The 16,825-nt window shown below is 37.3% G+C and overlaps 1 protein-coding gene across 1 annotated transcript in view; it reads right to left on the bottom strand.

The window, feature by feature from the left end:
• LOC149564571 (E3 ubiquitin-protein ligase COP1-like) overlaps nt 1-16,825 on the bottom strand; it is a 90,234-nt gene that overhangs the window by 40,441 nt on the left and 32,968 nt on the right. The window contains exon 3 of the mRNA XM_089818118.1: nt 15,067-15,222. Within this exon, the coding sequence (XP_089674244.1) occupies nt 15,067-15,222 (156 nt within the window). The remainder of the gene's footprint in view (nt 1-15,066; nt 15,223-16,825) is intronic.

Here is a 16,825-nt window from a genome sequence, read left to right as displayed (position 1 = left end):
GGATCTGCTATGAGCATGATGTTTTGGAATGATCTGTTGACGTAGGAACTGAAATGAGGTGTCTTGGTCCTTTACAATCTCTGAAGTCAAAGCTGAATGTGTATTCCATTGCGCCAAGCCTGAATCTCCAACTAGCAATCTGAAATTAGGCCTTCTGGTGATTAGAAATGGACCAATCTGTATTCCCTATGCACTGAAATGTTGAATCCTTCTTTCTACCTTCAATAGTGTTTAACTTCCAACCTAAAATTCTCCCTTACGCTGCAGGTAAACACTGAAATGATCTTCTTCATGAATGGTGCTGAGCACTGAGGTTGACGTCTCAGCAGTGGGCCCCACGGAGCGACATCCTCAAACCACTTCAGACTGCAATATGCTCAAGTAGAGCTGCTAGCTTCACAACAAGAATTTTACCAAAATACAAATGTGTTCAAAATGATGCCAAACTCCATTTTTATTGCTTCCTTTTTTCCAATTCAAACCCTAGTCTGCCATTCCCTACAACGGAAACCTGCAATCCATGTATTACTCTTCCCAACTGGACTTTGTTGTCTGCAACTTCCTCTTCTTGGCATGCACACGACAATTTTTTGTTTAACTTTTGCCTCTTTTCTATATTTTTGTGAAGTCTAAAATCAATCCCAGCCATCATGCGAGGCATTCATGGCAATAAGTAGCATTTTTATTAAAACATTTGCCTGCCATATTCAATAGTTCAAACCCATAGCTTTATTAAAAAGACATTGGCTTTTTATTTTTTAATTTAAAAACGAGAAAATGGAAAACCTTTATTTATTTTAATTGGGCCCCATAACTTTATTTAATAAAGTGGATATAAATAATTCACTTTTATTTGTTTATTTATTTAAGTGAATTTAATTATTCACTTACAGAGATTTATTTAATATAGTGAATATAAATTCACGTAGTATAGTTTATTTGGAAATATTTAATTATTTCTTGATTATTTAATAAATTTATTACAGTCCTCCCCTCTTGAAGAGGCTTGCCCACAAGCAATTGCAATGCTAGATGCAGTAAAATGGACTCACCCTCCTAGGTGGCATCCTCGATCGATAAACCTCTCCAATGTACCAAATATTCCCAGATAACTCTACTCCTTAGCCTTCGCTCCCTCATCGACAATATCTCTACAGGCAACAATACCAATTTCCCCTCCTCATCCAAGGGAGATAGCTGAGGTGAGGGTGGAAAATGCTGCCCCAATGCCTTCTCCAAGCATGATACATGGAATATATTATGTATCTTTCGCTTTGAAGGTAGCTCAAGCTCATAGGCCGCCTCTCCAATCCTTTGTACTACATTGTATGGCCTGTAAAATCTCAGTTGATGTTTATCTGCCCCACTCTTCTTGAGTGTACTCTGCCTCTAGAGTTGCAGGGGTAGAATGACCATATCCCCTAGCTCAAAAGTGTTGGATTAACTGCCAACGATCGCTTTTGGGATTCATGACATGGCTTAACCGCCTCCTATGTTCTATAAGTCTAGTGGTTGTATTGGGCATTCATATGTTGATCTTTTTGGTGCAACGGCAACTCTCGCTTGTAACAAGTGGTATCAAAGCTTGGTCACAAGTTCAAATCTCCTCGGGTAATGCTTTTGGGGGGGGGATTGTTGGACTAACTGCAAACAATCCCCTTTGGGATTCATGACATGGCTTAATTGCTTCACGTGTTATATAAGTCTAGCGGTTTTATCAAGCATTAATAGGTCGATCTTTTGGTGCAACGGCAACCCTAGCTTGTAAAAAAAAATCTATCTTACATGGCCTTTTTCTAATTGTTCTTAGTTATATTTGCTTAGTTACCGGATTCGTGCCCTAGAGGCCGGATCCGGATTCGGGTCCGATCCGGATCCAGATTCGTGCCTGGATTCGTGCAGATCCGGGCAGGATCCTTGTTTTACACAGTGGATTCGTCCGGATTCATGGCCCACGAATCCTGACGAATCCACTGTGTAAAACAAGGATCCTGCCCGGATCTGCACGAATCCAGGCACGAATCCTCAAGGATCCAGTGTGAATCCTCAAGGATCGACAGGTTTAAGTGAGTCTAAGTTATTTAATATGACTTTTTTAAATATATTTTTTTGCTTTCTAGTGCTAAAATGACCTTTTTATGCATTATATATACTAATAAATGAGAGAAACAAATAAATAAATAAATATATATATATATTTGTTACTAGTTGGGGCTTGGGCAAGATCAGTAATATATATATATATATATATATATATATTCACGAATCCTCCACGAATCCTAATCGGGAAAAAAAAAAAATCACGAATCCACGGATCCGATTCACGTGCCCGAATCGGATTCGTATCCCGAATCGGTAACTAAGTATATTTGAATTTCTCATTGGTCTACTAGGCGGTTGCTTCTTCTACAAGTGTTCTCTTCTCATTGGTCCACTTGTCATTCACCTTCTCCAATTGTTATGCATTTCAACTTTCTTATCGGCCCAAGAAGGCAATGCAATTTTCTAGGTGGCCCACATGGTGGTGCCTAAATCTAATTGGGTGGGGATTTGATTTTTGTAGCTATGATTACAAAAACCCCAATTAGGGCTTATGTAGATTAATCTTGGCTCTTGATTTCAAATTAGTCTTGGTTATTCATTGTAATTGAGCTCTCTTATAAAGGTTTTCTCACTTCATCTATAAGAGAGTTATGTTGGAGAGTTGTTGCCAAATTACTACCAAAATTGTTCTTAATTCGTTGTTGATCATCATGGTGGATATATATGATGATTTTGGAGTATTGCATGGTTCTTTGCTTCTCTCACTCAGAATAGGATTTCATTTCATGTTGTTAGAAGTAGTTTAGTTGGATGAAAGAGTAGACGTTTACCTTCTTGACTCGAATGAAACCAAGCCACTAGCCTCTTGTTGATTGTGAGTATGCCTTGTATGGTTTGTCAATGATTGAAAGCACTTAACTTCAATTGATATTTAATCTTTAGTTTAAATCCATTTAATGGGACTAAAGAGGAGATATTGATGTGAAAACTATTAGAGTATTCCTTAGAAGCTTTCTCTAGGTGTATGGAGTTGATGAATAAGCTACATCTAGTAGAGTTCAAGTCATCCATGATTATTTGCATTCCTAGTTAGAAGTAGAAGTAGGAATTTAGTTGAAGTTGAAGTTGAAGTGGAAGTTGGAAAATAAAACTACAATTTCATTGCACAGTGTGAAGCTAATTTTATATGGGTGCAAGAAGTTGATATCCATTGAATGAATAGCGTAAGTCCCTTTGTGATCCCAACAAATAGCATTAATTCACTGTGCAAGTATCCATAGCTGAAGGGAACTTCGAAGTCATTTCTTTATCTTACTTTACAAGCTTAGCATGAGAGATGACCTTATATCAAGAGAGGATTGAGTAATTGGTGTTTCACGTCAAACCATTGAGTGTTTGAATCTGCATGTTATAGTGGAACAAAACTCACAGCAATGGAAATTGGTGCTAGGAGGAGGGCTGAATTGAATTTCATTCTTAGAACAACCTAGAAAATCAAAGTGTTGGTTGTATGAAAACCCTCCATCACACAAATACAAATTGGCGCTATAAGGAGTGCATGAAAAAAGTTCATTTGTGTTATTGTCAAGAGGAATGGGCTTTCAAGTTGAATTTGAGATAGGAGATCTCCAATAAAAGTTGAAAATCCCCCAAAAAAAGTGAAAAAGTTGAAAAATCAAAAAATTCGAAGAAAGGTTTCTCAATGGACAGGCAGGTGGTTGTTCTTCACATTTGGTTTGATTTGAACAAGAGGTTTCAAGTTGTATTTGATATAGGAAATCTCTCATAAAAGTTGAAAATCCCCCCCAAAAAAGTAAAAACTTAAAAAATTCAAAAAGTAAAAAATCAGAAAATTCGAAGGAAGGTTTCTCAATGAATATGAATAGGTAAGTGGATTGTTAGAATTAGTAATCTTTCCTTGGTTGTAATTTATTTATTAATTGGGATAAACCAAGGTATCCCTTATGTAATTTTTGTACTCTAGCACAAATGTGAGGACATGTCACTTGTTTGCCCTCTTGTCCATGTGTGAGGACATGTCATTTTTATAATTTCTTTATTAAGAAAAATAGTTTATTCCTCCTTAAGAGGATTATGACACTTGGTACAAATACACATGAATGTGGCATTCATTCACTTGAGAGTTACTAAGATTCTCCTTTTCTCATCTCTATATAAGAGATACTCCTTTCTGATTCTCAACACGACACACACAATGTCGTTCTTGTAATGAGCTTATGGCTCCATCTCTCTCTCTTTTTCTCTCTCATTCTAGGCTTCGTCTCATTCATAGTAAATTGACATGGGGTTTTTTTCTTGTTTTTCCCCTTCAAAAATCTTGTCTCCTTGTGCTGATCTTTGGAATCACTTTCAAGTTTATGGATTTATGGTAACAAATTTCTTTACAAAACTCTCTTGGATTCTTTCCATTCATATTTTTTTCATTTTGAATATTTCTCACAAGGATGTTTTTCACATCTGGTTTGATTTGAACAAGAGGTTACATCCACTTGGATTATCTCAGCTTGCAGCATCAAGATAGTGTAGAATACATCGCAACACTAAGCATGAGCAGATGCACTATTTGATATTTCTTTTGAGGGTGGAATTAGCATTACAAGGAAGAAAATATTTTTCAGATGTGCATAAGCATGTGGTATTTGTGAGATCAGAACTAGAGTTCCTTGAGTTCAAAGAAAACATTAAGAGGAAACCAAGAAGTGGGCATGCAGGAAATACTTGGCAACATTGTTGGTGTTGGCAATGGACTAGCATCCCTCATTGGATTTACAACAAGGTTTAACAGCCTCCTATGTCTTCTAGAAGTCTAGTGGTTGTATCGGCCATTAACAAGTCATTTTTTGGTGCAACGACAACCTTAGTAGTTAGCAAGTGGTATCAAAGCTTGGTCACGGGTTTGAACCTATGCTCCACGGGGACACGTCCCCTAGGTTTGTACCCTCGTACCCGTACCGGGTACAAAACAAGGACATGGGTACCGATTCTGGCCGTACCCTGCAACGTTTCGGTTGGAGTGAAAAGGGGATTGTCCTCGAAACTCCCAAAAAAATTGGCTCTGAAACGGGGGTACAAATTTCCGTACCATGAACACCGTTGCCGTCCCTCACCCGTACCCTTTGGCCCACGCCGTACCCAATTTTCTAGCCGGCTGCGGGTGACTTAAAAGTCAAAAAATAAAAAAAAATTAGTCTTTTCTATTCTACCCGGGGCCCACATGGATGTTAGAAGTTTCTAAACTAGGGGAACCCTAATGTGTCTTCTTAAATAGTTAAAGTTGGAGTTCATTGCTCATTTGGAATTGTTTGCAAGTTGGGAAGAGGAAGAGGAAAACAGAAACAACAAAAGAGGAGTGTGTTTTGGAGGTGCAAGAGGAGGTTTTGCCTTCATTTCTACTTCATTCCAGGTATGTTTTTTATTTTTATTTTGTTTGATTCAAACTTCATTGTTGTTTGTTGTCATTTTTCAATTTTTTCAATGACATAGAGAGGGCATGTTGAATGGAACATTGAAATGTTTTTTTTTTAATAACTTGCAGCAGTATACTATAAATCATTGTAAAATTCAAAGGCAAAAATATGAGCAGCAGTGAGAGTGAGGGAAGTAGTGATAGCATGGAAGTTGCCATGCAAGAAACTCAAGTGTCACGTTTATAAAGACCTAGGGCAGCCATGGATGATGACATTGATGAGCCTAATGTAGATACCCCTATGGAAGATGCAATGCGTAATCCATTTGAGTGCCCTTCCAAAGCCCTAAAACAATATGTCAAAAGCCCATTCAACCCTAAGAAACCTCTCCTACAATTTGCCACAAAAGTATACAAAAATAAGAAGAAAAATTTGAGGGGTAGTAGGGAATGGGAGTGTCATATATGTACGAAACATTATTTTGGGAGCTACACAAGAGTGTATTGCCATCTTTTATGGATAGGTGGGCAAGGGGTGAAAGGTTGCAAAAAAATTACGGATGAAGAAAAACTCAAGGCCAATAGGTTGTATGTGGAGGGGGAGTTATTGAAATCCGGAGGTCTTACGAGTAGCACACCCACACCCTCATTGACTCCCACTAGCACTACTAGTAAAGGGAACGGAAAGGCCAAGACCAAGAGAGATACCAATGTGGCTGACTTATTTAACATACGAGCAAAAGAGAGAGTTGAAGAGTCCATTGGCAGATTTCTTGTTGCTCATGGCATACCATACCATGTTTCCCGTTCCTCATTTATAAACAAATGTGCAAAGATATGTATGCTGCTGGTCCCTCACTTGTATCACTAGGAGAGACTAAATTATGCACCACTATCCTTGACAAAGAGTACTCAAAAGTAAACATTTTGATGGAGGATATGAGACAAACATGGATGAGTGATGGACATTCCATCATCATGGATGGCTGGACCGATATCAAACATCAGCCACTCATCAATCTTATTGTCACTAGAACAGCAGCGGCCTATTTTCTTAGAGCTGTTGATTGTTCCGGAAAAAAGAATGATGCATCCTTCCAATTTCAGATTTTGAAAGATGCTATAGAAGAGGTAGGGGCTTCAAATGTTGTGCAAGTAGTCACTGATTCAGCCTGGGTGTGTAAATCAGCTGGATTGATAGTAGAGAGCACCTATAGACACATTTTTTCGACCTCATGTTGTGTACATGTATTAAATAACACCTTGAAGGACTTTGGGAAAATTGATTGGATAAAGACTATGGTGTTTGAGGCTAGAGACGTGCAAATGTTTATTTTCAATCATCACAAATCTCTTGCATTATTTAGGACATTTTCCAAAAAAGAATTCCTCAAGCCTGTGGAGACTCGATATGCTAGCTACTTCATTTTGTTGGAGAGGATGCTTGAGGTCCAAGAAGCCTTACAACCCATGGTGGTCAATGCAGAGTGGAATAGATGGCATGAATCAAGCACCCCAAATGGAAGACTTGTCAAACGAAGAATCCTGGATGAGAATTGGTGGACCACAATGAGGTAAGAAACTTAAAAAATTGACATCATAATTATTATTGCTGATTTAATAAAAACATTTCTGATTTAAGCACTTGCTGATTTTTTTAACATAAGATGTTTCTCACTTGCAATTTTATTTCATTTGCAGATACATTTTCTCCTTCATTGACCCTATTGTGCATTAGATATGTTGATTCTGACTTTCCTAGCCTTGGAGAGATTTATGAGACCTTTGATAGCATGCTTGGGCAGATCAAGCAAGTTATTAAAGATAAGGAACCTACTTTGGAGTTCTATGAAGAGCATCTTAAGCCCATTGTAACAAAAAGGTGGAACACTATGAACACCCCACTTCATATGGCAGCCTATGCAGTCAATCCAAAATGGTATGCACCAAGGCCTGGGAGAGTGCCTCCATCTAATGATGAGAACGTGAGTTTAATTTATGTTAAAGAATTCTGATTTTATAATACATTTTTAAAAAAATTATTTTATTTGTAAAGTTTACAAACTCTAAGTTCTCACTTCTTAATTTTTGTTTGTTCAATATAGGTGAAGGAGGACTTCTTCAAGGCCCTTTCAAAAATGTATAGTGCAGAGGACGCAGCAAAAATTCGAGGGCAATGGCTTGACTTTGCTAGTCTTCATGGGCCAACATTTGGTAGACCAGAGGCGAGGGCTGATAGAGTTACATTAGCTCAAAAGGACCCAATTGGATGGTGGACATGGCATGGTAGAGACACACCTAAGCTAAAAGGCCTTGCCATCCGTCTTTTCTCACAGGTTGCGAGTTCCTCTGCTGCAGAGAGGAATTGGTCTACATATAGCTTTATTCAATCGATCAAGAGGAACAACCTTACCTCTAGACAATCGGAGAAGCTTGTGGTTGTTCATAGTGTATTGCGACTACAGGAGCGACAGAGTCTTGAGTATCGACAGACTCCAGCACTATGTTGGGATGTTAATCCTAAGGATGCATTGCAGATTGATGAGGATAATGCACCCCCAAGGCTGCTTGGTGTTCCATTGGATGAGGACCCTCTGCCTACCCCTGCCAATGATTCAGAGGAAGAGATTGATGATGATCTTGATTTAGATAGAGATTTAGATTCCTAGAAGATGGCCATATATTTGGCTTTCCGCTTTGCAAATACTCAGATACATTATTGCTTTTGATTATTATGGAGTTGGACATCTCATTTACACTTCTAGTATTTAATTTCATTATGTCATTTTGATTTCATGCATCATGATGATAGATTGATACTTGGAGCCTTTGGGCATTTTTGCTAATTGTATGCGATATTCGGATATATCATCATATCATATTCTCATTTTGATTTTAATCTTGATAGTTTTCAATTTCCATGTGTTCTATGGTGAATGGTTTATCAATGTTATCATTGTTATGATATGCATATTTGAAATATATCTCTAAAGAAGTCTAATTCTCCATATGTAAAAAATTTAAAATCCCCTATATTTTATAGCCATCCCCTGAGGTCACGTCCCCTAAATTTTGGATTCGATCCGTACACGTACAGGAAACACATTCCCGTCCCCTAAAACGTCCCCGTCCCGGAAACTCCGTGGAGCATAGGTTTGAACCCTTGCAGGTGATAGCAAATAATTCTTGAAGGGGGATTGTTGGCAAGGGGTTGACATCCCTCACTGGATTTGCAAAATGGTTTAATAGCCTCTGCATCTTCTATAAGTCTAGTGGTTGTATCAGGCATTGATAGGTCGATCTTTTGGTGCAACAGCAACCCTAGCGTTTAACAGTTGGTATAGAGTGCATAGTTTGTTCCATTTAGAATCTACTTACCATCTACCAAGATACTATCGAACTAGTCAAGTTTCAAATGGGTTGGAATGAGGAATCATCAAAAAATGGCAGTTGGACATCAAATGAGGAGCATGTTGCATCATCATTCAAGGAAAATAATTTGTTACAAGTGCTGGTTCCCAAAACCACAAATTCAAAATCCAAGAGCTTGCCACTTCTTTGATATGATTCTACAACCAGTTCAGGCCAACAGACGAGAATCACCTTGATTCCCCTGCACTTCAGGCTTCACTACACCTAAGTGGGTAGACCTTCTCCTCGAACCTGATCACTTGGTTCAAAGTTTTTCTATAGCGAATTTAAGCCTTGGAGTTCTCCGATTGGCAAAGTCCTCGAACTCAATCTAAATGAAACCGAATGCTAAGTTTTTGAAAAACTTGAATGTTTTGTATGAGGTTTTTTAATAATGAATTTGAGGTTTGTAGGAAGGAAGATATAGATTTTCTGACTTCAATAATAAAAAGACCAGTGCCTCTACTCATTCGGGCGATAGAGTCAACTACAATGAAGATTTTCACGTACAACTTTATAAAATTCTACACACTTATACTGTCAACAATTAAATAATCAAGATGCGACAGATCAAATATTTATGCAATCTTAAATTAGTCCAGATTGAAATTTAACTCGTTTGGTAGGGAGACAAACTAGATAGAGATATGGAAACAATTAAATATTTCACAATATCTGTGATGATCGAGTTTAAGATGCTAAATGATTGTGTCCACTTCTCTGATATTTAAATTGTATACAGAATTTAAAATGATTATAAAGGATGAATCATCTGCAGTTTAAATCTCCATGCTATTTAAATAAAAACAAAAGACCAATTATTTTATTATTAAAATAAAATTATTGAATTCATATTATAAAGCCATATTAAAGTTCCTTATTCCTCCGTACAAAATATATAATACATCTTCTTTGTAGAATGTGTTTTTCGAATATGCCTTGTTTCTTCTCCAACTTCTCAGATATTTATATCTTTCTTCATTTGAAGTTATGACTTTTCACAATGAAGAGCCATATCTCTCTAAAAATAAATAATATTTCTTTAAAACTAAACAACTTTTCACCTTAAATAATTGCATCTTTTATAACTTCCCTCTTAACATAATCGAGGCCTTGAATTACTTTAATTACTTAAAATCACCAAAGTTTCAAATTTATAATAATATTTCCCCCCGGCATATTCATGTTTGATTAAACTCACGGCATCGCTTCTTACTCACCCGAAATCCACAATCATGGTGACTGGTAGATAACATATAATTCATCAAAATATTCCAAATCAATTGCTCCCACATTTGACTGATTCTCAGTTATTGTGCCCTCTGCAGAATTTTGAATATATTTGTGTTTTTGTGTGTTCCATCCATCGCTGCTATATATATTTTCGTTGAACTATTCCTGATACATGGAACAATATTGTGTACCTTTGCCTTCATTTCATTAACACATAAATTGAGTTTCAAACCTGATCTCTGTCAGTGGTGATGCCATTTCATTTTCAATGGACTCCTGATTCCAGGCTTCCAGATGATATCATGAGCGTTTGTGCAAGATTGAAGGTTGTCTTCATATACCTCAGATGTGTGTAATTTGATAGCATACAGTAGTTTTCCTCCCTATGCCCAATGCCATATCAAAGTCTTAAGTAATTCTATAATTATGAGTTACTCCATGCGATGTGCCTATTCTCTGCTATGAAACATTATATAGATCATTGATTAAGTCCTTTATGTGTAACAGTCACTGAGTGAATTTCATGACATCCCTCCATAGCATATATCACTGCTAAGTTTTTGACGACACATGGTCTCATCGGGCATCAATTCTGCTATTCCATATTGGCATATTGGGACAGTATAAGTGCGTAGAATTTTATAAAGTTGTACGCGAAAATCTTCATTGTAGTTGACTCTATCGCCCGAATGAGTAGAGGCACTGGTCTTTTTATTATTGAAGTCAGAAAATCTATATCTTCCTTCCTACAAACCTCTAAAAGCAGTATTCCAAGGCCTTGATTTCAAGACTGGTCCTACCTTGACCAGTCACAAATTTTATGTTAATGCCTGTGGGATGATCCATCACCAACTTTGGCTTCCTGGTTTTGTGGAGAATTTACAGATTCCATTTAAATATAAAGCATGCCAAGTTGTATTTTCCCTATTTTTAATACTAAAAGTCAAAACAAAGTTACTGTTTTCCAAGAAAGTCACCTTGTTTGTGGATTGATCATGGTCCTAATGAATTGCCTTAACTATTGATATATGTGATAAAAAATCCTAGTACAAAGGATAAATTTGCAAGATTGAGAACCATTACCCAAGCCTTGTTGCTCTTGAACATCCTCAGAAATCATATTCGATCAAGTATTTATATTATCTCTTGTCCACTTAGGCCTCTTGTGCATAGTTAGAGTAGCTTTGTCTTGAGCCATTTGGTTCAAAAGACTTAGAGTAAGTTTCCTTTTTGACACTTAGCTCAGTTGTCTTAGGAGTCAAGGGGTTTAGTTTGACTTGAGTCATTTGACTTAAGATTTTCAATTGACTCTTGTGCAATTAGTTGCTTGGTTTGTATTAGTTTAGTTTAGTTGCTTGGTTTGTATAAGTTAGTTAGTTGTCTAAATCTCATTTAATCTTTGGGACTCTCCAAACGGTAATTTTTTCAAAGTGGATAGTCATCTTTAACAATAGATCTTTGAGATTTTGGGCTTCTCCTTGTCTTCTTTGCACTTGCATTGTCTTGAGATCGCTCTCCATTATTTAATAAAAAAACTCCCTATAATTGTCCAGTGTAGCCTTTTGGAGTGTATCAAATCTAAAACTAGTTCTTGCACCAACAAACGGCTTAGCTACAAAGGGAGGCTGTCTTTCCTACAATCTATTCTTGCTGCCCCACCTTCCATTTGAAAAAATATTGACAAGATGGCTAAAATGTTCCTTTGGAATGGTGCTAAAGACTCAAGGAAAAGAGCTCTTGTTAGATGGAACAAGATTACTCAGCGAAAAATTGTTGGTGGTCTTGGGCTTAGATATGCAGAGTTCACTAATAAAGCTACAGAGGGAGGCTTTTTTACAGAGGGAGGCTGTCTTTCCTACAATCTATTCTTGCTGCCCCACCTTCCATTTGGAAAAATATTGACAAGATGGCTAAAAGGTTCCTTTGGAATGGTGCTAAAGACTCAAGGAAAAGGGCTCTCGTTAGATGGAACGAGATTACTCAGCGAAAAATTGTTGGTGGTCTTGACCTTAGATATGCAGAGTTCACTAATAAAGCTTTGGTAGGAAAGTTATATTGGAGGTGTATTTCCACCTCCACTTCTCTCTTCAACAGAATGATGACTAGTAAACACTTTGGCGGGATAAATATGAATGATATGAGCAAATATCCTTTCGAGGGCAGTGATTCTTTAGTGGCGTTCCAGATTGGTTAAGGAAGGCCTTTTCTGGATTGTTGGAAAGGGTGACAAGGCTATGTTTTGGACTGATGTCTGGGATCAGCTTCCACCCATCATTGACTATCCAATTTTGTGTCCTACCATGGATGCTCTTGAATCAAGGGGTTGGACAAAGGTTGAGCATTGCATAATAAATTGTCAACTTCAGAATTATAGATATAAGCAATTTTAATATCTCTAAGAATAGCCCATATTTGCTCCTCCTCAGATTGTTGTTATTATAAAGGGCCTTTTTAATGATCACGAAGATGAGATTGCCTAGGGTTCTGGAGGTTTAGGTACTTACACCATTAAAGCTGCTTATGAGACTCTGCTCGCTGCCCTTCGGCAGCCTCTCCATTCTAGTCTGGATTGGTCTAAGATCTGGCAGCCGAAAGGGACATCCAAGGTTGACTTTTTCGCTTGGTTGTTTATGCACAAAATTATTTTCACTTCTGAAAATCTTCACTGGAGAGGGGTTACATGGTGAAACCCAGGGATTCGCACTCCTCCAAAACCTCAAAGTACCCGTCCTTGAGAGGTCCCCACTCCAAGTACTTGGAGCACCCAAGTACTCCCACCTCCACAATTCCGCAACCACTCTGCTGTTGGGAAGGGTACTTGAATTTCTATTTCAGTTTTGATTTTTGAATGTTACTAGTGGATATGTACTATGTTGCTATGTTGAATAGTTTAGGTTCATGTTGCAATTTTGCTATGTTCAAGTATTTCAATTTGCTATGTTATACTGAAACATCATTTCATAACTAGGATTTCAAGTTCCGTATGTATAGCATACAACACCCCCTGTCCTCTCCTTCCCCCACCGCCATCCCCCCACCGTCCCAAAACAAGGGCCCTTTGACCCCTCATCCTCGAAACTTGTCCCAACATAACCCAGTGCCAGTGTTACATTGTTTACTTGTAAAATCTGGGAAAGATGGTTCTCTTCTTTTAAATTAAACATTTAAGAGTCAAATGCAGCAACAGCATTATGCTAAAATGGAAAAGACAAAGATTCAAATCCAAAGCAGTGAATGTTGGTTAACACCTTGGTCATAACTTTATTTGGTGGCAAGTCTGGCATCAACGTAACAGTCATATTTTCAGGGAGTCTTCCTGCTCTGTTGATGTCATTTGGCAAACCATATGGAGCAAAGTTACTGAGACTGTTATGGCCCATCATGCAGGTGAATAGTCAAGATGATATGAGATCTATAACTAATGTGACCATATAAAACAGATGGAGTCTGCTATCTAATGGCTGGGTGAAAATAAATAATGATGGTGCTGCTAAAGGCAAACTGGGGATCGCTGGCACAGGATTTGTTTGCTGGGATAGTAAGGGTACCATTTTACATTAGAAACTGCAGGTCTGGGAAAGGCCACCAGCAATGAGCCTGAAGTTTTAGCCATTCTTATACCTCCCTCTGGGCGGTTAGAAAGGAACAGGTGAAAGTTATTGTCAAATCTGATTCCCAAGTTCTTGTTGGAGCCCTTGATTGTATGAGAAACGTCTTTATCACTTCCTGGCATTTGAAGCAGATCATTGCCCAAGTGAAGGATAGTGGAGAAGGATTTCTGACATTATACCTGTTTACACCAGCCATGATCAAAACCACTTGACAGATTATCTTGACAAAACTGGGGCTGAGAGAGAGAAAAGATGTTAATTGGAAAATGACTATGAGCAACGAGATTGACTATATAGGTCAACTATCAAGTTCGCGAACACTTGTAAAAGCTTGTCCTAGAAACTTAGTTGTTCTGCCTGTGGTTTGCGCTGGCTACCTTGCTGCTGTTTGTTTCCCCTGTTATGTGCTTTCAGCATTCTGGCCTTGGTTTGCCAGCTGCTGAATATGTATTTACTTGATTCTTTTTAATATATTTTCAAATCTTGTCCAGGACTTTGACTTGACACAGAAATTGATGACAAAAATGGATTCTTACCAGCACAAACTTCAAGTTTCATACACAAACAGTATGGTACTAATAAATTCAAAAAGATTTGATGGTAAAAAATTACAGTGCTACATGTATGGCAGAGTCATTCACAGCTTCCACATTTACTTGTGTGTATTTTGCGAGGATGGGAAGATTAATACTATTTCAATTATATGGATGGAATGAATCCAAGGATTATTCTATCCTAGAACAGATAATACATCTAGCAGAAGCTTTAGACAACCCTTTTCTGTTGTCTTGGAAATAAAGCTGGAAAAGTGTGTCATAAACAAAAGTATTTGATGTAGAATATCTTAGAGCAGGTTTCTTGCAGACATTAAGAATAACCTCAGGTCCGTGTCTTGTGGCACAAACTGACACATACTATGTAGTTACCCAAAGCATCTGAAAAGACAATTGTACCTACTGCTTCAGGATTCTCCACCATCAACATTCTCTCATTGTTTTCATGAAATGCAACTACAAATAGAAACCAACAATACCGCAACCTAATTGCTGATTAATGAGTTTACTACAGTGTTAATACTTTAACATAACTAAGGTAACTTGTCCTTTATTAATTGTTATCAATATGTTCATTTAACCCTTAGCATTGTTATAAGCAAAAAGTACAAAATTATTGACACTGAGAGCCTCTCAGTCCATCTATGATTTTAACATTTACTCTCTTCTTGATCTTCTTTGATGTAAATCACAAGCTCTTTAACTTCAAATGCATAGTATAATACAATTGGAACAGAGAAATCAGAAAAATGTGTTATTAGAAGACATCATACACAAAAGACCCCACCTCATTCAACACCTCCTGTTTATGTTGCTTCAAGCATTGCAAAAAGTCAAGAAGTATCTCCATATTTGTTTCAGCTTCCTCTTGTTCCATTTTCCGCTTCTTCTCTGCAAGAAGACTCAAGAGGCAGTCCAACTCTTTTACTGATACTTCTGCTCCCTATATAATCACATACAAAAACAACTACTAATTATAAATTGGATGCCACAATGACGTTCATGCCTTTATCTGACAGTATTAACAACACACACACACACACACACACTTAAATTTTGGATGTATGTACAACAGATATACAAGCCAAAAATATGTTAAAAATCATAGCTAGTACTTCCAAAAACTAAAGGATTAGCTCAAATGATAAAAAATCATACAAAATGGAAGTCAACATATGCGAAAATGGCGAAAAATCCAACTGCAATAAGCAAGGCAAAAAATTGCTATATGATTTTTTAAAAAGAAAATAGAAGACTATATTATGTGTAATATTATCTTATATTTGGACCAACAAATTATACAAATCCAAGCCTTCTCTTAGAATATAGTAATATTTCCTGAGTTCTTTGCAGTCTCTTACTGATGATTGACCTAGTATAAGCACTAAATGGATTGAGATAAGCATTCTCATAAAAGCTTTTGAACTATGAGCCAAGGTGATGCACAAACAGACATATATTCTCATGAAAGTTTGTTCTTACATAACATATTGCACGGAGTTGCCACTAAGATTATATGATAAATTCAGTTTTGTTTTCTGCACAACTTTGTCATTTTTTCAGATCTTAATCTTCTTTTAGGATAGATGTTCTTCTCTCACAATAGACTTTCACGAACAATCTCGCAAAGTTAGCAAACAAGAAGCTCGTGAAAGCTCAAAGACTTTCCACGACTTCTTATATGAATTCAGAGACAAAGATGGGATACATGTGCAGCTCAAAGACTACAACACATTACACCTTAAAAGCACAAACATAAAAGGTAAAAGGAGAACGAAGACTAGAAGTTAACTCTGAAGCACAAAGACTACAAGATCCAGTTAAACATATTATTAACTGGATAATGTGTTTAAATAACCTTTAAGATAACACCACAAGACTGGCAATCAACTCCAAAAAATGTCATCACATAAATAAGTTCTCCAAGACAGTTTGAAAGCAACTTGCCAAAAGATAATTATTTACCACAAGTCCTCTCTTATTTATAGATGAGGAAAAAGGTGGGAGAATCCTAACCAAATGCTGATTTATTAAACATTACAGTCCTATTCTAATTCAACTTGTATTGTGTTCACATGCAATAAGATTTGACAACTTTGCACCTAATATATCAAGACTGAATTGCATTATGCATGAAAACAGCAAACTAAGCATAAAGACATGACTTCGATTACATCATCCTTTTTCAAGGTGGTCGTGTTGCTAATACAAGATGGCACATGCTTGGAGTCTTCATATTCTTCATACATGGACGAGCGCATTTGTAACAAAGTAACATTAATGGGCCCGGAAGGTTTCTAATGTTAGACAACAACCTGAACATGAGACGGTGGAGAAAAATCCCAACAAGTCATTAAAAAAAGGGGGAAAAGGACAGATTTTAACCAAGTCACAATTCAGGTCTACAAATCTGCATTCCAAGTGAATTAAAGGCGCATGTGTTTGCAATTGTAATCGGGCCTAAATAACCCGATTGCATGAGCACATAGTCAAGGGGTAAATTGAAGTTTCGACAACACCAAGTGGTAAATGCAATCAGGAACAAA

This window comes from Cupressus sempervirens, chromosome 3 (genome assembly GCF_028749045.1).
Source record: "Cupressus sempervirens isolate cs-2001-9-10 chromosome 3, ASM2874904v1, whole genome shotgun sequence".
Classification (NCBI taxonomy): domain Eukaryota; kingdom Viridiplantae; phylum Streptophyta; class Pinopsida; order Cupressales; family Cupressaceae; genus Cupressus; species Cupressus sempervirens.
Note: the sequence above shows the minus strand (reverse complement) of the source record. Positions and strands in the feature narration are given on the sequence as shown.